Source organism: Leucopleurus acutus (genome assembly GCF_964270905.1).
Source record: "Leucopleurus acutus genome assembly, chromosome: 2".
Lineage (NCBI taxonomy): Eukaryota > Metazoa > Chordata > Mammalia > Artiodactyla > Delphinidae > Leucopleurus > Leucopleurus acutus.
Genome location: NC_139143.1, coordinates 181,863,781 through 181,889,786, shown reverse-complemented (window position 1 = coordinate 181,889,786; position 26,006 = coordinate 181,863,781). Strand labels below are relative to the sequence as shown.

At 50.6% G+C, this 26,006-nt stretch overlaps 1 protein-coding gene across 1 annotated transcript in view; it reads left to right on the top strand.

Moving 5' to 3' along the window:
• The window catches only part of FHAD1 (forkhead associated phosphopeptide binding domain 1), a gene marked incomplete at its 3' end in the record, with an annotated part of 135,906 nt that overhangs the window by 98,748 nt on the left and 11,152 nt on the right, over positions 1-26,006 (top strand). The window contains exons 18-30 of the mRNA XM_082865272.1: positions 698-805; positions 4,289-4,396; positions 6,785-6,958; positions 8,952-9,174; positions 10,692-10,776; positions 12,376-12,482; positions 14,265-14,424; positions 15,641-15,773; positions 20,331-20,460; positions 21,130-21,254; positions 24,172-24,267; positions 24,691-24,911; positions 25,454-25,619. Of these exons, the coding sequence (XP_082721398.1) occupies positions 698-805; positions 4,289-4,396; positions 6,785-6,958; positions 8,952-9,174; positions 10,692-10,776; positions 12,376-12,482; positions 14,265-14,424; positions 15,641-15,773; positions 20,331-20,460; positions 21,130-21,254; positions 24,172-24,267; positions 24,691-24,911; positions 25,454-25,619 (1,836 nt within the window). The remainder of the gene's footprint in view (positions 1-697; positions 806-4,288; positions 4,397-6,784; positions 6,959-8,951; positions 9,175-10,691; positions 10,777-12,375; positions 12,483-14,264; positions 14,425-15,640; positions 15,774-20,330; positions 20,461-21,129; positions 21,255-24,171; positions 24,268-24,690; positions 24,912-25,453; positions 25,620-26,006) is intronic.

Sequence of the window (26,006 nt, the reverse complement as noted above, 5' to 3'; positions counted from 1 at the left end):
GCCCTTTCTCGCAGTGACTAGAAACGGGGGCCTTACCGGCAACTTCTAGCCTTCTGCAATTTGCATAAACCATTTAACTGAACGGCTTATCGGCAAGCTGCTTCCTAGATGAAAGTCCCTGACTGCGGGCACTAATTACCAATCACAGCCCTCGCATCCTCTCAGAGCTTCCCTTGTGAGCTTTGCCCCCGCCCTCCTAGAGATTGTTCCGTGTGGCTCATTAATTCAATACACTGCCCTCCTCTAGAAACCTGATTGTCTTTCAGAGATTTACTTCAACAATGGGAAATTCCATTATTAATGAGATTCTTCTTCTTCTTATCACAGAGGCTGCCTGGCACAATGATAAGGGCTCAGACTCTGAAATAAGACAGGCTTGGTCGCCTCTGCTGGCTTGCTCCCTGCCAGGGCCTCCACCACAGGCAACGTGAGGGGTTCAATCCTGGCCTCACCACTAACAAACTTCATGGTCCCCGCACCCTCACCAACTTTCCGTTCTTTAGTTAAATGGTGACGCTAACTTCTCTGATGAGGTTGCCGTGAGAGTGACGTGAGTGAGAAGCGCTGGCCTTGGGCCCTGGCACGGAAGACCAACCCTCAACGTTTGAGCTACTGTCATTATAATTAGTATCATCGTTATTAGCAATTTTCCCCCTAAATGTGCAGGCAACCAAAAAGACTGGTCATTGATTTTCAGATTTTGGAGAGCAGCATTGCCCATGAGAAAAGCAAAGCAAAGGAAGCCTTAGAGACAGAAAAGAGAAAAGTGCGAGATCTGGAGAACCACTTAACCCAGCAGAAGGAGGTCTGAAGAGCAGAGAGAGAGACAAATTGGGCCGTGGCAGCCAAAAGCCCTTTGGAAGGAGCTCCAGAACCAGATGCGAGGCTGTGTTTCGGCGCCCTGATGTAGAGCAGGTGGCAAAGCGGGCAGGTGGGGAGCCGTGCCTCTGTTCAGAGTGGCCGATATCACAACACAGGACTCACCAGCTGTATGACCCTAGGGCAGATCACCTAACCTCCTGTGCGTCAGTTTCCTCATCTGTAACATGGGGAGGGATACAGTGTCTGCCTCGCGGGATTAAATGAGTTAGTGTATATTAAGTACTTAGAACTGCACTCGCACACAGAGGGCCGTCTTCAAAAGCACTGCTGGCCAACTACCTAGGGAAGGGAGCTGCACTCCAGGGGAGACCCGCTGGGTTGGAGTCTGGGTCAGTCCCTCAGCCAGCATCCTCCTCGTCGTCGAAAGGTATTTATGATGCACCCAGCGTGGGCACAGTAGGAAAACACCCTCTTGGCGCCAGCCTCCTAGTTTCATAGACTCCAAAGTAGACCCTCCCTGGGCCGATGGACAGATAGAGACACAAACATTGCAGAGTAAGATGGAGTAGACGGTACACAACCAGCTCACACGGTGGTCACATCAAATAAGCACCAGGGGTCAGTGCCTTCTGCAAGAGATGAGAAGTACACCCTCAAGGACAGGGTGATGTGGGAGGGGGAAGGGGTGTCCAAGTGCCAGGCCCAGGCCGAGCCAGTGACATCCACTGCCACCAGCCTGGGGACTGGGCTTACCAGCCGGAGCCGCCATGAAAGGCAGGCCCCAAGGCTCAGAGGAGGGATGAACGCCCGAGTCATGCCGTGAAAGTCAAAGAAGGGCTCTCGGACCCAGGAGGCCAGGTGGCCGTGCCCTCAGTGACCTGTGACGGCATCTCCAGGAGCCGGACTGTAGGGACAGAGGGGGCACACACAGACATGTGCCGGCCCTCGTGGAACTTCCAGAAACAAAGCTGGTGACTCAATGAATTGTTTAATTCAGATTTATTCATCCATCTGCAAATATTTACTGAGTACCTACCACGTGTCAGACCTTATTGGGTGTCAGGGATACCGCAGAGCACTAGACGGACCACGGCCATGCCCCCGACTCTAGGGCGGAGGACAGACAACCATGTAAACAAACACAGGTGACTCCAGAGCCACAGGCTGTGGGGTAGGCAAAACCAGGGTGGGTTAGAGAGTGGCCCGCCAGCGGGGAGGGCGTCTCCAAGGAGGTGACCTTGCGTAAGAACTGGAGGGCAGAGGGAACACCACGGGAACATCTGCGGGAAGAGAATGCCACTAGGTCAGGGGTTCCAAGTGCAAAGGAGAGGGACCGGAGTTTGCCAGAGGGACAGGGGCAGGACGGGAAGAATGAAATCAAGCTGGAACAAGACGGAAGCCAAATGGGTCAGAGGAAGAAAGCCGGAGGGAGACACACAGTAGGCGAAGCGAGGCATGGCAGCAGAGCTGGGTGGGCTAAAAGTGTCGATTCTGGTCCCAATTCCAGCTCTGCCCCAACATGCTGTGTGACTCTGGGCAAGCCCCTTGCCCTCTCTGTGTCCCCATCTCTAATGCGGGTGCAGTGACAGAGGTTTGTTTCGAGGAGTCCGTGCATGCATTGTGACCACCTCCGCAGGTGAGGTCAGAGTCCCGGTCGGGTGGGGAGGATGGAGTGCATGGCGGGATATGGGGGCTGGACAGGCAAGCAAAGACCTTGGGAGTGAGGCTGTGCCAGCCCCTGCAGGGAAGTGAGGTCAGAGTCCACACAGGGCGAGGGAGCTCCGACACAGAGCGAGCCTTGTTAAGGGGTAGAACCCAAACTGCGGTCATAGCTGCCCCCAGATCAGCCCTTATACAGATGGGCCAGGGGTGGGGCTTTAGAGTGTGGGCTCCCACTGAGCAGGGTGGCAGACTCTGTGCCAGTCTACGTTTGAATACACAAGCATGTCTCCTGCCTCCAGGTAGGGTGGGGCTGGAATCAGGAGGACAGCTCAGGCCAGGTCCAGAAGCCAGGTGGCAGGGTGGCTAGGGCAGGGCACTGGCATCTGAACTGGCACCACCACTTCCAGATGGTGTGACCTTAATGCATTACTCATCCTCTCCCTGCCTCACTTACAGCCTCTGTGTCCTCACGTGCAGAATGGGGGGCAGACGCCACCTGGGGGCTCGCGTTCAGTGCACAGTGCAGGGGCTCATGTTGCAGAATTTAGAGCGTGGGCAGTATCATCATCATCATTTTCATTTGTAATTTGCCAAGCGGCGCAGAATAAGAGAAGGGAGGGTGCCCTCCCGTGGGGCATGTGGCCTCTTACGTCAGGCAGGACACAGACTCGCAGGGTGGGGTCTGGACAGTCTTAGGCAGACTTGGCAGTGGGAAAATGCCAAGCCCATGCAGGGAGGAGAGTCAGAGCCCAGGTGGGGCGGGGAGGCCCGTGTGCAGAGCAGGGCAGGGGGGATGGAGGCCCAGGACGTAATGCTAGAACAGCAAGGCTGTCGGGAAGATCCTCTTTTCTCCAGAGCCACCCACCCCCAAAGTATAACAATGTCAGTAGATTTTCTTTTTACCCAATAATGCATGTTCACTAAAGAAAATTTAGAAGATACAGACCAGTGAAAAGAAGAAAATATAAATTACCATAATCTCAATTCACCCCAAATAGCCATTATTTATATTTTGGTACATAGCTTTCCAGTCTTTTGTTTATGCATATATAAATTACTTATTTCATTAAAATGTTATTCTTGTGAACTCTTATATTTGTACGGGAGGCATAACTACAAGAGTTTCAACAACTGCAAACAGGGTTTCTTGACCCTACTCTGGCTGTTTCCCTCCTGGGGCTTGTGTAGTTGAAGCTGGGCTCCAATCCCCTCTCCATCACCGTATCTGTGGGGTATATGTTCTCAGTCCCAAACTGTCCTGGGCTTCAATTTCTGGACCCAAGCCTTTGTAGGCTGGAGAGAGACCGCCAGTGTCCTTTGAAGCCACAGGCGTCAGGCCTGCTGGCACAGGAGGTGTATCCCCCCACCCCCTCCCGCCCCCCACCCCTGCCCTTTGCCTCTCCTGCCCCACCTCCCAAGAAGCCAGGTACTTCCCAACAAGGGACCACACTGGTGCCGTCACCTGTCCGTTTAGTAGTTTAGTTCGCGGCTCAGTCCCAGATGCGTTGACCTGAACACTCACCAGCCTGTCACTTCCTGAACACCAGCCCAGAAATCCTGAAAGACGAATAACTCTCTCTTTTAAGGACACAACTAACCAAGGCGTGACTTGCGGGTTCTCACCATGCTGGGCACACCACCCTTCTCACCTCTCTCTCCAGCGAGCATCCAGTCCCTTGAGCTCTCACTCCCAAACCCTGACTCACTGGTGTCAACGATTACTAATCCTGGCTTCCCCTTGCTGTTGTCACTTCCCTTCCTTTCTCGTGCACACACCCTCAAACCGCTTGTTGTTGACTTCCAGATTTCAGAGAGCAGCATCGCCTACGAGAAACACAAAGCGAAGGAGGCCATAGAGAAGGAAAAGAAAAAGGTGCAAGATCTGGAGAACCGCATAACCAGGCAGAAGGAGGTATGAGTCTCAAAGCGGAAAAGGCATGGAGGAGCCAGCATGGCCGAGCACCAGGCTCTGGGGGCAGGCGGTTCAAATCCTACCTCTGCCACCCCCTGGCTGTGGGACACTAGGCAGGAGTTGCCACCTCTGTGCCTTGGTTTCCCCACTTATGAAATACAGATGATCCGATAGATCAACCTCATGGGGTTGTGAGGCTTGATTGCTAACATACACAGAGACAAGCGCCTGGCACTCAGTGAATGCTGCATGTTTTATTGTTGTTGTTCTTATTATTATCTCACAGCCAGGAAGTGGAGGGGCAGAATCTGAACCCAGGACTACCTGACTCTAGGACTTCTCATCATCACCCCTCCTCTCTCTATCCTTGACCTTGGTGTAGGCTCAGCTGCCCGGGGTCACAGAGGGGGCAGCAGGATATAGATGCCTGAATGTCTGATCGCCTTGGTGCTATTTCTCCACCAGAATCTGTCATCATCGCTATCATCATCTTCATAATCAAACCACGTTTACGATTATTACTGAGAGTAGGAGATGCAGGAGAAGCAGAAGTTGTTGCACAGGACCCTGTCTTAGGCACCTCCAAGCTGGAGGACTGAATTCACCCCTCCTGGGTCCCAACAGTACAAGACACACACACACACACACACACACACACACACACACGCAAGCTGATATCTCAAAAGTCAAGGCACGTGATAAACACACAACCTGACAATAGTGGGTTAAATTTAAATACAGGTAAATACAATTTCAAAGGATTTTCAAGACCAGATGGGGCTGGGACTTCCACGGTGGTCCAATGGTTAAGAATCTGCCTTCCAATGCAGGGAACGCAGGTTCAATCCCTGGTCGGGGAACTAAGATCCCACATGCTGCAGGGCAACTAGGCCCGCACGCGCTACAGCCCACGCGCCACAACTAGAGAGGAGCTCGCACGCCGTCACGAAGAGCCCTCTCACTGCAACGAAAGATCCCGCATGCCGCAACAAGGATCCGATGCAGCCAAATAAATAAATAAATAGACCAGATGGGACTAGACAGATCTTCAAGTCTATTCACATCGATCTTAGATCGTTTTCTTCAAAGAAAGGTTCCCAAATATTACCATACATAGAATCACTGGGGGGTTATTTTTTTCTTCTTTTTCTTTCTTTTTTCTTTTTCTTTATTTGGCTGCGCTGCACAGCACACGGGATCTTAGTTCCCCAACCAGGGATCAAACCCATGCTCCTTGCAGTGGAAACGTGGAGTCTTAACCACCAGACCGCCAGAGAAGTCCCCTGGGGGGGCTGTTCTGGATTAAATAATGTTCATGAAAAGGCTACATGCAGTATGATTCCGACTATATGACGTTCTGGAAAAGGCAAAACTATGGCGACAGTTAAAAGATAAGGGATTAAAAAAAAAAAAAGATCAGGGATTGGTTAGGGGAGTGGTGATAAACAGAAGGAATACGTAGGGTTTTTAGGGCAGTAAAACTATTCTGTATGGTACTGTAATGGTAGACACATGTCATTGTACATTTGTCCAAACCCACAGAATGTGCAATACCAAGAGTGAACCCTAACGTAAACTATGGACTTTGGGTGACAATGATGTGTGGAGGCAGGTTCATCAGTGTAAGAAATGTACCAGTCCGGTGGGGATGTTGACCGTGGAGGAGTCTGTGCATGTGATGGGGGCAGGAGTTCATGGAAACTCTGTACTTTCTGCTCAATTTTACTGTGAACCTAAAACTGCTCTAAAGAATGAAGTCAAATAAATAAATAAAGTGCGTCCAGCCCCAGCACAGTGCCTGTCACGAAGCCCACATTCCACAGTGTTGGAGAATGGACCCAAGGAGGAGAGTAGAATTTCGACAAAGATCGGAAGAATGGGTCCCGGGAGGAGGGAGAATGTGTTGAGGACATGGCGACCAGAGTCCAATCTTGCCGGGGCCCCACGGGACGAGGGGAGGTCATCCCAGGGCCGAAGCCACAGAGGAAGATGGAGGAGTGTCCTGGAGGCAGGTCCTGTGATGAAGGGATGAAGGAACTTGGCACATTTATCCTGGAAAATAGATTTAGGGAGAGACATGACAGCCCTCCTCAAATATTTAAAGGGCTGTCTCATAAAAGAGAAATAAAACTTGTTCGATGAGCTCCAGGTGACAGCACTGAGCTCAGAGACCAGAAATCTCAAGTAGACAGATCTCAGCTGCATATAAAAAAAGAGTTCTGTAATCATTGGAACCTTCCAGAGAAAACATGGACTTTGGACTTTAAAAGGATCAACAGAACAATACCAGAACAGAGGTCACCTCCTCTCTGAAAACAGGGGAGGGAGAGGCTAGGGTAGATATTTATACCTGAATTTCTGTTAATTTGATGTTTGCTGTTTGTCTAGGAGATAGATTTAAAAATGCAAAAAGAAGACATTTTAAATGATAAATTAAATGATGCATTGGCCATGGTAGAAAAGACTCAGAAAACAAAGACGGCTGAAAGTCTAAAAGCAGAGAGCCTCACCATGAAATTAAGTGAAACATTAGCTGAACTGGAAACTGCTAAGACGAAAATGGTAAGTCAATGCCTTCTGGGGACGGGAGAATTCTCCCTTCAATGCGAGATCACGATGCCATGAGGACGCGTGGTTTAGACCAGGGGTTCTCAGCCTCTGCACTGTTGATGTTCTGGGTGGGGTAACTCTTTCTCATGTCCTGTGCATTATAGGATGTGTAGCAGCACCCCTGGTCTGTACCCATGAGACGCCAGTGGCACCCTTCCCCCAGTTGTGACAACCAAAAATGTCTTCCAGCTTTGCCAAATGTCTCTGGCAGGGTTAAATCACCCTCTGCTGGAAGCATTAGTTTAGTATAAAAAGTAAACAGAAGCTATGATGACGCCCTCTGTCCAGGGTCTTCTAAGATGTTGTAATTCAGGGTCTTCACAGGATCAGGCTGAAGCACTGAGCAGCCCCAGAATTTAGGGATCAGCGACTATTCCTCAGACGTTAAGATAATGTTTTTCAATTTCATCTCAGCATTCAAGGCCCTCCACCATCAGGGCTCAATATTGCACCCACCTGTCCTTCATACATTGAACAGACAGGTCTGTGGACAAGGAGTTGATGAGGATTGACCTGGCAGAAGTGCACAGAGTGAACCTGAGTGGGACTGGACTTGGAGACACCGGCTCGGGGCGTGGCACGTTGTTGCTGTAGTCCTGAGTCATAGGACCTGGACACTCGGGGCAGCAGAGGAGGGGAAGGAAGGAGTTGCTCTGGAGAGAGTGAGCAGAAAAAATGGCAGGACTTGACAACTGACTGACAGGACAGGAGCACTGAGAAGAGGGAGGAACCAAAGGAGGCGGGCAAGCTTGGAGCCAGGGCACCGGGCGGGCTGATGACACACGGTGGAGATGAGGGGAAGATGGGGGTCGGGGTTTGTGTGTGGGGGAGGGGTCTCTTGTGGGAGAGGGGATGTCTTCTGGAGAAGGTGAAGAATTCAGACTGAGACGAGGGTGGGGTACCAAGTTCAAAAGTTGCCCAAACTTTTGGCAGGGCGATAAAATAGATTTGGGGCAGGAAGCAAGACATGGGAACAAAATTTGGAAGATAGCCTTGGGGGAGTGATTGTTGAGACAGCAGGCACGTGTGAGAGTCTCAGGCAGAGAATTTATGCATCTGGAGAAGATCAGAGGCTCAATGTGTTAAGGGAATCAGGAGGAGGAGGATGACGTCATCCAGGTAGCAGGAGAATGATGTCATCCCGAGAGGGGAGGAAGGTGGGGGGCGGTCAAGGGAAAAGTTCTGACTCACCATCAGGGGACCACTGATCATTTTTGGGTTTTTTTTTTTTTTTTTTTTTGCGGTACGCGGGTCTCTCACTGTTGTGGCCTCTCCCGTTGCGGAGCACAGGCTCCGGACGCACAGGCTCAGCGGCCATGGCTCACGGGCCCAGCCTCTCCGCGGCATGTGGGATCTTCCCAGACCAGGGCACGAACCCATGTCCCCTGCATCGGCAGGCGGATTCTCAACCACTGCGCCACCAGGGAAGCCCCATTTTTGTTTTTAAGAACTACAAATTCATTCACTTTTCTCTTATAAAATTGTTCACTGATTAATTCAACCCACACTTACTGAGCATCTGGGTCTAGATGCTGTGGCAGGGATCTAGACACTGATGCTGTGGGCATATTGGTAAATAAGAAAGGGTAAGTTTCTGCTCTCATGGAGCTTACATTCCAGTGGGAGCAAGAAATAAAGACATGAGATCATTCAGATGGTGATAAGTGCCTCAGGGGAAATAAAACAGGATCATGCCTCCTTCAGATAGGCAGTCAGGGAGGGCCTCTCTGAGGAGGTGACATTGGAGCTGAGGCCTGTCACATGAGGCGTCAGCCATGCGAGGAGCTGGGGGAAGATTGTACCGTGCAGAGGGAACAGCACATGCAAATGTCCTGGGGCGGGGCAGAGCTTGGTGCTGGTGGGTGCAGGGGGCCCATGTTGTTATTGCTGTTATCGTCCTCTTATCCAGCTCCCAACATCATGTTAACCACGTCTGTTTTCCCAGATCATGATGGAGGAGCGGATGCAGCTGCAACAGCTCACAGTAAGGGCCCTCCAAGAAGAACAGGAATCCCAGAAGCATGGATTTGAAAAACAGATCATGGAATACAAGGACCAAATCAAACAGCACACCCAGACGATTGTGAGTCTTGAAGAAAGACTCCAGAAAGTGACCGAACACCGTAAAAAAATAGGAGAGATTGCAACGTTGAAGGACAATGACCCAGGTTGGTCCAGAGAGACGCCGAGGAAATCTTAGTGCTCAGGGCAGGTTCTGATGACGCTGTGGGTCCCCCTAGGCTGATGCAGAAGAAAAGTCTGCGCCTCATTTAAAAGCTCCTCTATTGTCTGGAGGCCTTTTCTTCTTGTTACACAGCAAGGTTAGGCGCCCTCAAGGCCCAGGTTCAACAGAAGTAACAGCAATGAGCAGGGACAGCCTTTGTGCCGAGCCGGTCAGCCAGCGAGGGGCACAGGCTGCCGGGGCTGTTAGGGGTGTCAGAGCAGCACCACGGGAATCATCTTTTCCATGTGGAAACATCCCGTGCAGGGGCCTTTCAAAGGCATCTCTCTGCCATCAGCAATTTGCAACTTTGTCTAATGCACTTTTATAACCAGCTGGGGTTTATCTCTTAAAAAGAAAAAAAAGAGGCTGAAGAAAGAACTCAAGAGTTGTGAGCACTTATTCGCCCTGAATGACCAAGGTGATGTGTAAAGCTAAAGACAGTGAGCTCTTGGAAGAGAGTTCTGGAAGTAGAGGCCTCGGGCCAGGGCTTCTCATCCTCGGCACTAGTATTGCCATTTGGGCTGGAGGGCTCTTGGTTGGGGGCCGTCCTGTGCATTCCGGGTGCTGAGCAGCCTCCCCGGCCTCTGCCCACCGGATGCCAGTAGCCCCCACCCCCACCCCAGTGCGACAACCAAAAATGTCTCCAGACGTGGCCAAACGTCCCCTTCAGGGTAAACTCCCCACTGGTTGAGAACCGTGGTCCTAGCCTCAAGCCAGTTGACAAGCTGTCAGGGCTCACCTCGTGGATTCATTCACTCAACGTGCATAACTGATCATCTATTATGTCCCAAGCTCATTCTAGGCACTGGGGGTTCAGCAATGGACAGGCCAGGCAGCTAGCCAAATCGCTGCCCTGACAGGGGACCCAGGATGGACAGGGCACCGTGGCACGGGCACAGGATGGGACTCAGTCTCCCAGCCCAAGTCCAGGTCGGAGGGAGGATGTTTCAGCTGGGACCCGAGAGCGACTACATCTTTGTCACCCCACTCTTAGATCCATGCCTGCCATCAAGCAGATGCTCCCTAAGCATCTGTCGAACGAATAAATGAGTGGGTGAACTGAGGGTGAGGGCGGAAACTGGAGGCGTGGGCTGAGGAGTAAGTGGGAGGTGAGGACAGGACGAGACTCTCGTCTGAGCGGAGAGCAGGAAATAGGGCAGGAGGTGCGACCCAGGGGTTAAGGCTCCACCCCTCCTGCGCCCATCTCCTCGTCTGTCAATGGAGTCAGTGATCCCTGCCTTAGAGAGTAGCTGGGAAGATTTCATGAGCTCATATGTGGTGCGGCGGGAGGCGGCAGCCTGTGACACAGAACACACGTTGGTTCCCATTAGGTGGAGAGGGCTGGGGGCATAGGGAAGCTGTGTAAGTTGAGAAAGACATAGGTGTGTTGATAAGCAAAGGGGAAGGAAGACATCCGTTGTGTAAGGACTGTGGTGACGCTGGCCTGTCCCTCTGATTCAGCCCAGGAGGGGGAAACACAGCAAGACACTGTGGCAGCACCTCCGCTGGAGAGCACCACCAAAGACGCAGTGTGCGGACACCTGATGTGAGTACCCGACCGGACCCCTGCTTCTGGCCACGTTGTCAGAGTCTGCAAAAAGGAGTTGAGTCTGGGCTATTCTTGCTGGTATTTGAGTTTTTCGATCCCTTTAGTTTCTCGATCATGTTCAAATTCCAACTCAACACTCTCCAGGTGTGTGGCCCCGGGCAGGTCACGTCACCTCCTGTGCCTCGGCTTCCCTGCTGGTGAGATGAGGTACATGAATGCCAGCTAATGCTATGACTGGCTACTTTTTCCAAGTACCTGCTCGAGGCAAGTGCATTCCTGGGTATTATAAGCGGGTTTCAAACACCACTTGGTGGAGTGGGTCCTGCAGATGGTTCAAAGTTAAGAGGTTGGACTAAACGACCTTGAAGCTTCCTCCCAACCCCAAAGTCCACACCTGGAGCCACAAAGAGCTGACAGTTTCCAGGGAAACAAAATCCATGAATGGGAAAGACCCTGAAAGCCACTGACAAGCAGTGTCCAAACAGTAGGCAGGAATGTGATGCAGAGAAAGGATTCAGAAAGTTTCTCGAAAAAGACGAGCCACCAGCCTGAGCCCTGCGCCACGCACCAGTTACCAAAGTCTGACGCCACAGGGCTTTTACCTCAAGGCGGCAAAGGTACTCAGATACTCAGCCTCCATGCTCTGAAAAGTTCCTAACTGACTCCTCCTGGCAGAAAGAGCTCTCTCTAAAGACAGCAGTAGCCGCGACCTGGAGAAGAATCAGCACCACGTTACTCTTCTCTGGCCCACTTCCTTAGCTGCGGACACGCTTGAGGCAGAGTTTCTTCCTCAAGTTGGAAGAGTTATAGCCAAGGAGTAGAGAGAGACACACAGATAGACAGACACACACACACAGCACGCGTCTCTCAGGGCTGGGATGTCTCACCCTTGCTCATAACCCCCCTCAGGGCACCTCTCCCGCTGTCACGCTGGGCCCCTTCCCACGGAACACTGCTTCCCTGTCAGCCACCCTGATCGTCATGGTGCCAAAGACGTCCTGCCCTCTGGGGCATGGGGCCAAAGAGCTGCCCTCATCCCACCCTCCCTGTGTCCCCCTTGATTTTCTGGGCCCCAGGGCCCACACTTCTGCAAAGGGCCCCATGAGCACCACTCACTCACGTGGTACCACGTCTCTCCATCAGGAATTAAAAGAAGCTGGTGAGAGAACGGAAGCCATACCGTCCTCTTCTCTCTCCTCTTCCTCGTCCTCAAAGAATCCCTGAACCCACAAAAAAATAGTCTTCCTTCCTCTTTGCACCAAAGATCAAAAGTCCACAAGAGCATTGGTTCACGCTGACAGACGCTTGAGCAGCAAGAGGTTTCAACTTCATACTAGTCGCATCTCAACCTCAGAGCGAACCCGGCCGGGATCCTTTGTTCTGTCTCCATGTATTTCTTTGTAATGAAGGTGGATCAAAATGGATTTTTGTTTTGAGAATTTTTAAAGAGTGTGCTTATCGCCCTTGCTGGGACTGGCATCACGCAGACCATCATTGACTGGGGATCACTTTGCCTTTGTACTTGGCCCCTTCCAGGCACTCAAGACACCAGGGAGATTGCGTTGAACTGACTTGGTCTGTTTCTGTGAATTTCAGAGAGGACTTATTGACTGCTCAGAAGGAAATCCTGTCTCAGCAGGAGATCATCATGAGGTTACGGAGGAACCTCACTGAAGCCCATAGCCGAATGTCAGATTTGAGAGGTGTGTACACTTGCCCATGTCCCTTGATTTCCTGACCCACTTCAAGAAAGGAAAGAAACGTGTCTGAAGGGTTGGAAAGCTGGGCATTCAAAATCCCACTCAACCTGATTTCCTGGGCCGTCACAGTACTTTTAGCTCAGGGTCAGCAAGCGCTGTATCCTGGGTATTGAACTGATTCCTTTTGACATGGGGCTACAGGGAACATTCTCAGATGGCTCTGGACCTCTGTATGGAAACGCAACTTTCTTTTTTGGAGAGAATCTCTGATGACCACAGAGGATTTGTCTCTGGGGGCAAAGGCTTGGGGGTCAACCGTGGGCGCCCCTGGGCAGGCCAGCCGGCACAAGTCCTAGCACCCAACAGCTTAGGGACCTCAAGTAAGGTGTCCCCCGGGCCTCTCCTTCCTCTGATGCAAAAACACCTGCAGCACGTCTGCCTCCCGGGGTTGATTTGGACGTCAGAGACCACTAGAGTAGGGGCGAAATAGCTGCGAGGTCTGCTCTCTTCTGGACGGACACAAGTCTGACTGAATATTCCTACTTGACCCTTCTTCTCCCAGACTTCTATTTTTGCCTCTCTTCTTCTTGCTTCTTAGAGCTGTCTTCTTTTCCCATCCCTAGCTTCCATCCAGCCAAAGGGCAGGAGTCGGGGGGTGTAACTAGGTTTGGGGAGGTGGAGGGAGGGTGAGGAACACTCCTCTCGTCCCCATCTCAAATCCTGTGCACCCCAGACCTTCAGTGGTGTTTGCTCCTGTGTCTGGACCAGCTGATGCCCCCAAGGCTTTTATGGCAGGATTTCTCAAAGAGTGATTTTTCCATACCAAGTTATGAGAACACGTGGGAGAGAGGCTACAGTGTCCAGTTCTAGAACGGGGAGGCGCTGGACCCGGTTCTGGATGTGCTGTTTATTAGTTGAGCGACTTTAGGCAAGTCCCCTGACCTCTGTGAACCTTCTGCACCTGTGACATGGGGGTGTTACTAGGAACTGCCTTGTAGAGTTGCTTTGAAGACTCAAGGCAGTGTTGGTGTCTTTTTTCTGGCCCTGCGGCATGTGGGATCTTAGTTCCCCGACCAGGGATCAGTCCCTCGCCCCCTGCGCTGGAAGCGCAGAGTCTTAACGGCTGGACCGCCAGGGGAGTCCCAGTGTAGGTGTCTTACTTTGGGTTTTCCCACAAGCAGACCCCCAAGACCAGAATTCCACTGCAGGTGGTTTATTTGAGAGATGATCCCAGGGAAGACAGCAGTGGAGGTGAAGTAAGACAGGAGGGGGAAGAAAGCAGATAACGGCTGTGCTGGTCGGTCAGTGGGCACAGTGGGGGACCGAGGTTACTACTGCAGTGTGGTCGCAGGGGCGCCACCTGGGGTGGGAGGGAGCTGGGCTGTGTACCCCAGCCTGTCTCCACCGGTCCGTGGTTGGAGGCTGTTGCCTCTGGCAGGCTCATGAGCAGAGCAGTCTCCAGAGACCTTAGAACGCCATAGGCAAACATGCAGAGCAGGCAGCCGAAGGTGCCCTAGGATGCCACAGGCTCACAGGTCCTGACAGCTGGGGCCGGGCAGGCGCCTCGCGGGCTGCCTCATGGCGCCAGCGCTCACTGAAAGGTAATGCCGTTTTGCTGTTTTGGGGGGGAAGACGCACGCAGACCTCCTGGCCGTTACTGAAGCCCCCAGAGCATCCCTGGAGGGTGGACCGCCTCGTGGCTCTTAGAGGCCTGGCAGAGCTGCTGTGGCCCTCGCGGAGACCCGGGGCGGGAGACCCCCTCACCAGCTTCCACGTCACTCCCAGGGGAGCTTAACGAGAAGCAGAAGATGGAGCTGGAGCGGAATGTGGCGCTGGTCCAGCAACAAAGCAGCGAGCTGAGTGTGCTCAAGGAAAAGATGGCACAGATGAGCAGCCTGCTGGAGAAGAAGGACAAGGAGCTAGAGGCCCTCAAGCAGACACTCAGGTGGGTAGGAAGGTCTGCACGGCGGGTGTGCAGAGCCCAGGCACACCCAAGTGCCCAGGGAGCCTGGCACAGAGAGGCAGAGCGGGGGGCTGGGGGGGTGGTGCTCAGTCAATGCTGGTTGAAGAGTTGAATGAATGAGTAGATGAATGAATGACATACATTTCATTGCTTTACAACCTCATCATTTAAAACAAAGCTTTGCTCAGTTCTGTGCATCTAGACATTCCTGCCCAATATTCCAGATGAGGCTCAGCTTAAATGCCACTTCCTCCAGGAAGCCCTCCATCATTCGCCGTCACAAAACATAGCCAAGGGCTCCTGCTCTGCCTGGGGTCCATCAGTTCCTTCATGCCACTTGAGCGAACCCTTCTCACACAGCCAGGCTGCTCCCACCTACTGATTGTCTGCCTTCCCCATGAGAACCCCTGTGTAGACTCTATTGACTCCCCAGCATTCACACGGTGCCTGGCATATAAAGGAACGTAGTAAATATTGACTGTACAAAGGTATAGACTGGAGGTGTCAGAGGTCAGCTTAAACTAAATATATTGTTGTCCCACGGATTCATCTCAAAAATACATGTGAGTTTGCATTTCCATCTATAGTGTATCCATATTTTGACATAAGATTAATGTTTTTCCCAAGAAAGTTTGCATAGAATTGATATCTCATGTATACCCTGTAGCTTCATGTGCTCCGTGGTTCATGGCCAAGGCAGATTCACATAGTGGTTAAAAGAATAGGCTCCAGACCCAGGCTGCATGGATTCGAGGCCAGGCGCCTTCACCTACAAGCTCCACAACCACAGGCAAATTGCTATGTGTCTCTCTCCTTGTCTGTAAAACGGGGCAAGCAGAGTCCCCACCTCATGGGACTTCTATGAGAAATAGAAGGTTTGACACATAATAAGTGTTAGAAACAGCAGACACACAGTAAATACCCCCCATGAGTGTCAACAGCAGGTGTCCCGCAGACCCAATGCAGGAAGCAAGGATGGGTAGGGGCCTGCCTGTCTGGTCACTGTAGCCTTAAGTCCCCCGAAGCTCATTTCCCTAGAAATCTTCGGGCAGTAGACTTGAAGGCTCAAAGATTTTGGTTCCCTGTAAAAATGGGAGTCCCTTTTCCAATTCTGTTCGTGGGTACAAAGGTAATTCACGGTTCCCGGAATTCATGCTCAACCACTCTGCTGCCCAGTGTCTCATCTTCTCTGCCCTAGGGCCTCCCAAGAGAAACACAGACTCCAGCTGCACAAGGAGAGGGAACAGAAGCCCAGGAACGCAACCCAGATGTGTGACATCTCGGTGCAGATAGAACCAATCCACACCGATATTTTCTTGAGCAGCCAGGAGGTGAGTGCCTGCCCTGTCCCTGGGCAGCTAGAAAGACAAGCTAAGAAAGAGCCCAGCAGTGGCTTTCTTTGTGCTCTTTTTTTTTTTTTTTTTTTTTAACAGGGTGATGTGAGGTTCCAGTTTGAATGAGAAGGCACAGCTGGGGAAGGGCGGTCCAGGCAGGGTAATGGCCACTACAAAGGCCCTGAGGCAGAAATATGTTTCAGGAGGAATATATGTGGGAAGGAGGGCAGTTTGGAATCTAGGAGAACTTTTACTTTTATTATTATTTTGTGTGTGTGGCTGTGTTGGGTCTTCGCTGCTGCGCGCAGGCTTTCTCTAGTTGCGGCGAATGGGGGCTACTCTTCGTTGTGGTGCACAGGCTTCTCATTGCTGTAGCTTCTCTTGTCGCGGAGCACGGGCTCTAGGCACACGGGTTTCAGTAGTTGCGGCATGCAGGCTCAGTAGTTGTGGCTCGCAGGCTCTAGACTGCAGGCCCAGTAGTTGTGGTGCACGGGCTTAGTTGCTCCGTGGCATGTGGGATCTTCCCAGACCAGGGATCAAACCTGTGTCCCCTGCATTGGCAGGCGGATTCTTAACCACTGAGCCACCAGGGAAGCCCCTTTCTTTGCTTTTGTAAACATCTTCATTTTAAGTTCCAAAAATATTACTTGCTTATGTGAAATGTATGTTATCAACAGCTTGGCACGTGTGCCATCAGACCTTTTCCTCACAGAAACCACCACGTGCTCATACAGTCAGGATTGTGCGGTGGTTGAAGGTCAGGCTTGGATTCAATTCCAATCTTGACTCCTCCACTCAGAAACCCTGTGACCTCAAGGATGCACCTGAGTACCAATTCCCTCATCTGGGAAGTGGGAGTAATCCAATCACTGCCCCCCCATGGGGTTGTTGAGAAATGAATTTATACACACAAACACGCGCAAACTTACATATACATATATTTATTTAATAGGGTTTTTTCAAAACATGGTATCAAGCCGCATATATTCTGCAACTATATTTTTCTCACATAAGACTATTTAACGGGCATATTGTCAAGTAAGCATGTAAAGATCTACCTCATTCTTTTAAACGGCAGCAACGAATTCCATCACGTCCCTTTTATCCAACCAGTCCCATATTGATGGACATTTGTTTCTACTTCCACACGTTGCTGTAGTTAATATCCTTGTAAGTATGTAGAACAAATTCCTAGATGTGATTCCGAATGTCCAGAGGAGAGCCTAAACTGTGCTTGGTACGGCCAAACTGCCTTCCCAAAGAGCCATGCCACCTACACTCCACGGCTGACTCTTGGCAACCTCTGCCCAGAGGCCTTTGCATGCCTGGAAGTCCCAGCGGCGCAGCACACAGGGATCGTGTCTTAGAGCGAGAACAGCCTTCAGCACACAGTCCTCAATGGTGGCGCTCGCCTCTGTCCCCGTGGCAGGGGCCGTGATGCTCCCCATTGTACGTGGGTGGCTGACTGTGGGTATGGCACTTCCTCGAGGCCCCGGGTTTCCTGGCGTCCAAGGATCTCCTTTGCTTTGTGAAACTAGAGAGCAGAGCGTTTCAGTAACGGGCTTTGGACTTTCACTTGGAGACAGGGCCAAATGTGGCAGCTTGCCTTCCTGCCTTCTCAAAGATGCCTTTCCCCTGCCAAAGAGCAGTGAGCCAGGGCCACCCGCAGCGTGAAGGAAAGGGCTCAGTGGCCCAGCCCTCCGGCCCTGGCAACGATCACCATCCAGAGAACTTTAGCAGGGGTGTCTCCTCGTTACTAGGGCCACCTGGCGATGGGGCTGCAGCGGGTTCCGCAGCTGTGAGCTCCATGGGGCAGGAAGCAGGTCTCACTCCTGTCGGAATCCAAGCTCTTCGTGCAGGACCCAGCCCATATTCATTCACACATTCAACAACTATTGAGCACCTGCTGTATGCCAGGCCCTGTGCTGGGCTCAGGGGAGGATGCTCAGGGTCCCTGCCCACACCAGACCCCCTGCGACTCTGCACGTGTTTGCTGGAAAGGACTGTTGACCAGAGGCCTGTGATTTTTAGTTTCTGTGACGAGGAGGGGTTAGTTGAGGAAGATGGGGGAGGGAGGCCGTAAGATAAAAGTAAAAAGGATTTTTTCTGTCTCAGAACGGCTTTCCACACTCAGGCTACTTCCTGCTTTCTAAACCAGAGTGGGTCAGAGGGCTTAAGCATTGTATGAGAAAGAATCTCCATCTTCTCTAAATAAACGAATTCCCAGAAGAGCCATGAGTAAGGGTCACATCGGGCTCAGGCAAGCTCTGCAGGCAGAGGAAGGGCTGTCACCAAGCCCGGCTACTGCGGCTGCCCCACCCCCAAGGCCGGCCACCCCTGCCCACCTCCTCCTCTCCAGCCTCCAGCATGTGCTCACACACACACACACACACACACACACACACACACACACACATTCCTCGTGTTTACTCCCAAGGCAAACATACACCCTCAAAGAGAGGGAGGCCAGAGTAGAAAGAGCCTGGGAAGTAAGCTGGCTGTAGCCAGGGTCGGGCTCCCTCGAGGTCCTACTAAGTGCAGCCGGGGGTAGAGTGCCCCCTTCTCTCAGGGACTGAGCCCTGGTCCCAGCAGGAACACTGGGGCAGACCCCTTCCGGCTCCGTATTTCTTGAGCCCCTACTATGCCCGGGGAATAAGGCTGGGCCCTGGGAATAGCACAGTCTACAATGGAGACAAACTCTGCTCTCACAGAGCCCACATTCCGGAAAAGGAGAGACACAGGCAATAAACAAGTCAACGTCGAACAAAATGTCCAGCGGGAGTGAACGCTCCGAGGAAAGATACAGCAGGATTCGGGGCAGAGTAGCGTGTGGGAGGGGGCCTCCCAGGAGGAGACCAGGAGCAGAGCCTGAATGAAATGAAGGAATGAGTGATGGGGACACAGGGTGAGAAGTGGCCCCAGGAGGACCTCAGACGGCCCTGCTGGGCTCCCCGAGCGAGGCCATGAGCCTTGTGCCCATCGTGGCCAGCGTGGGGCCTGGCACATGTCACATGGGCCTTCGATAAGCATTTGATGAATCAAGGAAGGAAGAGCAAATAAATGTCCCTTTCCCTCTTCTCTGCTTTGTTTACCTGGTAGCATTTATCACTTTCTGGAATTTGAACATGTCTTTCTGCTTGTTTGGTGTGTCTGCCCCATAGAAATGAGCCCCCAGCAGCAGAGCTTTCTGCCTGGTTCCCCGATCTCTCCCTAGTGCCTAAAACAGTGTCTGGTGAGCACTGTCTCTCTGAACCAAAATTGTTATAAGATTGTGATAAAACAAACAAGTTGTCAGTTTCGTCCCTTTCTCGCCATTTTGACTGGGACCTTCCCTAGCCACAGTACTTACATCTGAAAACCATTCCCAACACCCCATCCCATTTCCAGTTTCTTTCTTTAATATCTATCGCTGTCCACCATATATTTTCCATGATTATCTTGTTTATTGTCTGTCTGCTCACACTAGGATGCAGAATCTATGATAACAGGGATTTTGCCAGTTTTAGTCGCTGCTAAGTCCCCAGAGCCTAGAACAAGGCATGGCACATAGACGTGCTCAGTAAACCTTTGTGGTATGAATGAATGAGTGGATGAATGAATCACTTACCCTAGGGAAGCGCTGTTTAATTTGGAGTCTACGACAGGGCTTCAGGGGGTCCCTGAAGCTCCAGAAGTTGTCTGCAAATTTTTGTACGTGAATTTTTCTGGAGGAAGAAACCCGCATTCTTCCTATTCTCAAAGGGGAGAATGTGTACATGACCCTTAAGAGATGAAGAAGACCTTTCCTTGTCTGTGCCCTTCGTAAACCCAACTCTAGCGACATGGCTAGTGACTACCATATTGGATGATGCAGATAGAGAATACTTCCATTGTTGCAGAAAGTTCTGTTGGACCACACTGTTCCAGAGAGTCCAGGAGTCTCAGAGGAGTGTTTTCCTTTCTGCAGACCAGCCAGGAGTCCGCCCATCAAATTCCCTCGAGCAAATATTAAACCACCATCCTTATTACTAGCTAAGAAGAAAATATCACATGTTCTTACCTAAAAAAATGCCCCTCCAGGGACTTCCCTGGCGGTCCAGTGGTTAAGACTCTGCACTTCTGCCGCAGGGAGCGCAGTTTCGATCCCTGGTCAGGGAACTAAGATCCCGCATGCCGCACGGTGCGGGCAAAAAAAATAAAATGCCCCTCCAGGAGCGAATTTGATGTGATTGTTCAGAGATGAGACCAGAATGACAAGTGGAAACCCAAGGTTAGATGAATATTAGAAGAAAAAGAGAAATAAAACATGGGGATAGAACATAACATAGAGGGGATCTCTTATTTATAGTGATGCTAAGTAGGTAGGAAAGTTGGAAATCTTCCTATATGTGACTTTGTATTTGAAATGAAATTTTTAAATTCCTTCTCTGCTGAAGCCCCTTAATGATATTTTCCAAGGTACTAAGTAAGTGACAGGGTTTCTGCTAATCCATGATTTGTTCATGTTTCTTCAAATACAAGAGAGGGAGATTCTGATCCCTGATAAAGCTGCTGTCCTCACCATTCTGGCCACAGGAGCAGTCCTTCAGTGATGTAGGGGCCAAGTGCAAAGGGTCCCGACATGAGGAAGTCATTCAGCGTCAGAAAAAGGCCTTATCCGAGCTTCGTGCGCGAATTAAAGAACTTGAGAAGGCCAGCTCGTCAAGTAAGTTTCCTCCTTCTAGTCACCCGCTCTGTGCTGAGAGCCGTGGGCCCCAGACTTGAGGGTTCACTTTGGGGACTGACCAGTTTGCCAGGACCACCATCTTCTATCCCCATCATTTCATAACTAAAAGGACATAGTTATAAGAAAAAAAGATGGGCAGGAAAAAAAAAATTGGGCAGACATGATCTCAGAGTCAAGAGCAGGCCTTGATATTAAATAAACAGGATTTCATGAAAAACTCACAACCTTGTCCTTCTTTTTCTGATTTCACTGTGGCCCAGTGGAAACTTTTTCATAGACTGATGCTGTGCAAGGACCAACCTTGGGGAACTTCCCAGGATAAATACCCTGTTTAGAGGGAATAGGGCTTTCAAGAAGCCAAGCCTGCTGCTGGGTAGAGCACTGGGCTAGGACACAGAAGCCTGGGTTCAAGTCCATCCTCATACCTGTGGCCGAAGGTTCACCCTCAGTGCCTCAGCCCCGTGAGGCTGCAGCCTCATATTAGCTGTGTGGCCTTGGACAAGTCATTTCACCTCTCTGGGCCTTGATTCCTCACCTGCCAAGGGAGGATGGCCTGTGGTAAGTGTCCAGTAAATAGCAGCTGTGATTTTTCCATGCAGTAACTTCTTCCTGAGCCTTTCTTTTGAGTGTAAATTATTTCTTTTATAGATCATAAGGACCACATGGATGGATCATTTCTAGACTTAAAGACCCTCGGGATGGAAAAAAATGTTCAGAAAATATTGGATGTAAAACCTGACTTGCCAACTTTTTCAAGAGTAGAGATCCGAGCGGTAACCAAAGAAAATTTGTCTCTGCACTGACTGACACGTGGAGAGGGTGGGCATGAGGACAGACACTAGCCGTGTGCCCTGGCACCACTGTATACATCATTGGTTCGAGACCAGGTCCTCCCTGATGGGCCAGCACCTGTATGGACTGGTCAGTGCCTGGCCGTACCAGCGGTCCAATGTTTGAATAGAAAGGCGGCTTCCCATCATGTACAGCATGATGTAGCGTTGCACTGATGTTGGCCAGGTCAACCTCTGGGCCCTCCTTTTCACATCACATGTTATGTTCTGCAGAAAATATTCAACAAGCTAATGTACAACATTATGTCACGAGCTTGCCTAACATTTGCTTTTTGCTATAAACTGAAAAACATGAACACATAAAGGGCAGCAGAAGGGAGCCATGATGATTAAGAAGACACAAGTTCTAGAATCAGAGATCTGTGTCCTAATCCCAGCTCTGCAAGCTCTGTGACCTTGGGCAGGCTCCTAACCTTTCTGGGACTTCATTTCCCAGCTGTAAAATGATGATGGAAAAATTAAAGGAGATAATTATGTAAAGTGCTTATCCCAGTGCCTAGCCCATAGTTATTATTAAACAGTATTTAAACAGTATTATCCAAGAAAAGCTTCCCTTCTTAGGGAGCATAGTTTGTATCTGCCAGGATTTTCAGAAGTAATTTGATTGTCAGGTTGAAGGTGCCCATATCCTAAATGGATGTTTGATCGGGTGTTTGATTGACACATGACAATGGACAGCTCAGGTCAGCGTTAATCACAGGACCTGCTGGGTGTGGCTTGCTGCGGCAGCTGGTCTAAACCAGCTTTTGGAAAAAATAATAAAGCCATCCTATCTGTACCCGCATTTTCTCCTACAATCTTTCTAGACATTTGCTCACACGTCTAGAGATGTGAGTCTTCAGAAACGTGTTGGTTTTCCTGAAAAAATTGAACCTTCCTTCTCTGAGGTTGGGAGTAGAGGGACCATCTCCAGGTGGGGAGCTCAGCTGGATCTCACATCCTGATGATCCTGCTTCTAAGATTTACCTTCTCCTCGGCAACAAGCCCTCATCCCACCACTGACACCACAGAGCAGGAAACCTCCCAACTCTCAATCCTCCAAGGTTGGCAGTAATTAAACGAAAGAGCAGGAGGAAGAATAGCTGACATCTGTTAACTGCTTACTGTGTGCCAGGCGTTGAGCTCAGCCGGCTACATGCCTTATCTCACTTAGCCATCGTAGCAGCCTTGTGTCATAGTTACTATTATTGTCCCCATTTAACAGATAAGAAAAATTAAGGCTTCAGGAGGTCAAGTACCTCACCCAAGGTCACAGAATAATGATTGAAGAAGCCATGGGTGTGTCCCTGGTGGTCTGTCTGCTAACCTGCAGAGACCGGGTGGGGACTGTGTGATTGGATCCTGTAGCCCAGGCTCTTCCTTAGTGACCCTCCCCTCAGGAAAAGGAGGGGAATCTGGAGAGGTACAGAGGATGCAGCTCAGCGTAGCTGAAGCCACTGAGCAGCATCTCGGGTTCTTTTTGCAGCAGATCTGCCCGGTTTATTGTCATCTTCAGATACCCTCTTTTATTCTCATCTCCACAGATACATAGACAAATATGTCCACTCTTATCTATCACAGTCACTTTGGGGGCCTTTATATTTTTGTAGTTTTTTTTTTTTAATCTCAGAGGTTTTCAGGGTAGTGCCAACAAACGCTAGGGCTAAGAGATGCTCATGGCAAGCATTAAAAGCCAATTTATTTTTCAAGGAGGCTTATTATGGTTGTTTGTAGTCATTCCGATCAGGTCCCCTATTCAGTCTGGTGGCCTTTCCGTGCAGTCAGTTGGGCTTCCAGCAGCCAGCTGGCTGGTTGGGGTCTTAGGGAGATGCAGCTGCAAATACTACCTGCATTGGCTCTGGAAAGGGTCTGAAGTGACGCCCACCCACCAGGTTCCAGAGCTGGGAGAAGGTTTGGCCAAATTTTGTGAGGGTAGGGTTTCTGCTGCTTAGAAATGAGATTCCTTTCATAAAAAGGAGGGAGGCTATTTTCTACTTAACCTTCATTCGTTCATTCAACAAACATGCCCACTATGCACCACTCGGTGCCAGGTGCCACGCTGGGCGCAAGGAGGGGGATAGTGAGCAAAGGCAACATGGTCCCCATTTCTCTGGAGCTTGTCTTCTCAACCTCGGCGGTACTGATGTTTTGAGCCAGGTAACTGTTTGTTTGGGAGACTGCCCTGTGTATCGTGGGGTGTTTAGCAGCATCCTTGTCCTCTACCCACTAGACGCCAGCAGCAATTATGACAAACACAAATGTGTCCAGGCATTGCTAAATGTCCTGGAGGGGGTAGGGTGGACAGAGTCACCCCTGGTTGAGAGCCACTGGCCTAAAGGGAAGACAGACGAGACAGTGGCCAAAGAACGGCACAAGCGATGCATCATTTCAAAGGCAGTCGTGCTCCGAAGGGATAGGAACACAGTCATAAAGAAAGCAGTTCACAGAGTCAGACTGGATTTAAAACCAACTCTCTTGGCATGGACATATATACACACACACGCTACCGAAGGTAGAATGGATAGCTAGTGGGAAGCAGCTGCATCGCACAGGGAGAGCAGCCCGGTGCTGTGTGTCTACCTAGAGGGGTGGGATAGGGAGGGTGGGAGGGAGACGCGAGAGGCAGGGGATATGGGAACATATGTATATGTATAGCTGATTCACTTCGTGATACAGCAGAAACTAACACACCATTGTAAAGCAGTTATACTCCAATAAAGATGTTAAAAAGAAAATCAACTCTCTCGAATTATTCTTTAGTAACTTTCCAGTTCTTCCATTATTCTTTGGGTTATTCTTCTGGATGTAGAAAATCATAATGGAATGCCAAGAGAGTTTTTTTTCTTTCTTTTTATTTCAGCCTCAGAATGGCCTTTCCAGCCCAGGGTCCATCACGGCCACTGAGAAGTTAGGGAAAACGGATGTGGCTGCGGCTTTAGATCTTAGTGAAAAGCTGGTAGGTACACCCAGCATCAGTCCCCTCCTGTCCAAACCTGCGTGCCCTGCAAATGGTTTAAACATCAACCCCACATACATATTTATTTGTTACAGTAGCTCCACGAGACCCATCTACTATCCCAGCATGGGCTGGAAATTGCACAGCCAAATTCCTTGGAAGACTGGGTAGTAAGAGTGAATGTTTATGTCTGTTGTCATTCCCCCTCCCGCCCGCCACCCAATTCTCAAAAAGGTATAGTGTAAATGGATGCGGGGAAAATGAAAGTCGTACTAAAAGCCCCAAATGCACTCATTTGCAAAGCATGTGTTTCTTCTCTGCAATTGCAGAAAATGAATGAAACAGAATTAGACGTTTGCCTCCTCAAAGTGGCCACCAGCGGTCTTGGGCCAGGCCTCTTACCTGCGAAACGCTTTCTCGTAGTACATGGATATGAGCAAAACCCTCGGGAGTCTGATGAATATCAAAGATATGTCAGGTCACGTGTCCATGAAACACCTCTCCCCAAAAGAGAGGGAGAAGGTCAACCAGCTTCGACAAAGAGACCTCGACCTGGTGTTTGATAAGATCACCCTACTCAAGAACCAGCTGGAGAGAAAAGAAGAGCTTTTGAGACGATACGAGAAAGACATTGAACAGCTCAGGTACGGCCCGTGTCCCCGGCAAAAGGCCCAGGCCTCCATTCTCCAGGCTAAACCTCGGGGCAGCTGCAGACCCGTAGGGACCAGGACAAGAGGACAGAGGCCTGGGTGTGGAGGGGGGAGGCGGGGTGGTGACTCAGGGCCTGATGGACCCAAGTCTCTGGGCAAGAAAGCAGCAGATATAGTACCCTACTCTCTCTTAAGGAATAAGGTGCACCTTTTATGAATGTGTCTGATGTTTCACCACGTGTGTGCTTTTCATAATTCCATCATATTTTCAGTGGTATCAGCTCCCCCACCCTCTCTGGGAAATTGGGAGGGGCTGGTAGCATAACCTTTGCCACCTTCATGCTACACTTCCACAGCCAATGGGCTATTTATTCTGCCCTCTATTCCCCAAATCTTCATCCTTCTCCCCCACTTGTAATGGAACCGCTAAGTTAGGCATATATGGAAGTGTTTTGAGAATCTCCCAGGTCGGGAGCATTGGTGGTGAGTTGAGAAAGATGAGGGGAAAAGAGACTTTGTCTCTCCTGTGTGCTCAGGCAGAGCAAAGTGTCGGTTCAGATGTACCAGTCACAGGTGGCAAAGCTGGAAGACGACATCTACAAAGAGGCCGAAGAAAAGGCGCTGCTGAAGGAGGCCCTGGAGCGCGTGGAACAGCGGCTGCACCGGGAGAAGAGGGTCAACAGGGCGATCAGGCAGCAGAAGGTGAGAGGTCCCTGCTCGGAGCAGAGCCTCTGAGGCTGCCCCTCAGCTCCCTTTAGAAACAGCCAACTGAGGTCCCAGTGGGATCCAGGCAGCACAGAATGCATTCGCGGATGCAAAGGAAGGTGGCAGAATAGCTTTAGCATTAGGCAGACCTAGGTTTACACTCTTGTTCTACTATTTACTGTGTGACTTCAGGCAGCTTTCTTTCTTTTTTTATTTTTTAACATCTTTATTGGAGTATAATTGCTTTACAGTGTTGTGTTAGTTTCTGCTGTATAACAAAGTGAATCAGCTATATGCATACATATAACCCCATATCCCCTCCCTCTTGCGTCTCCCTCCCACCCTCCTTATCCCACCCCTCTAGGCGGTCGCAAAGCACCGAGC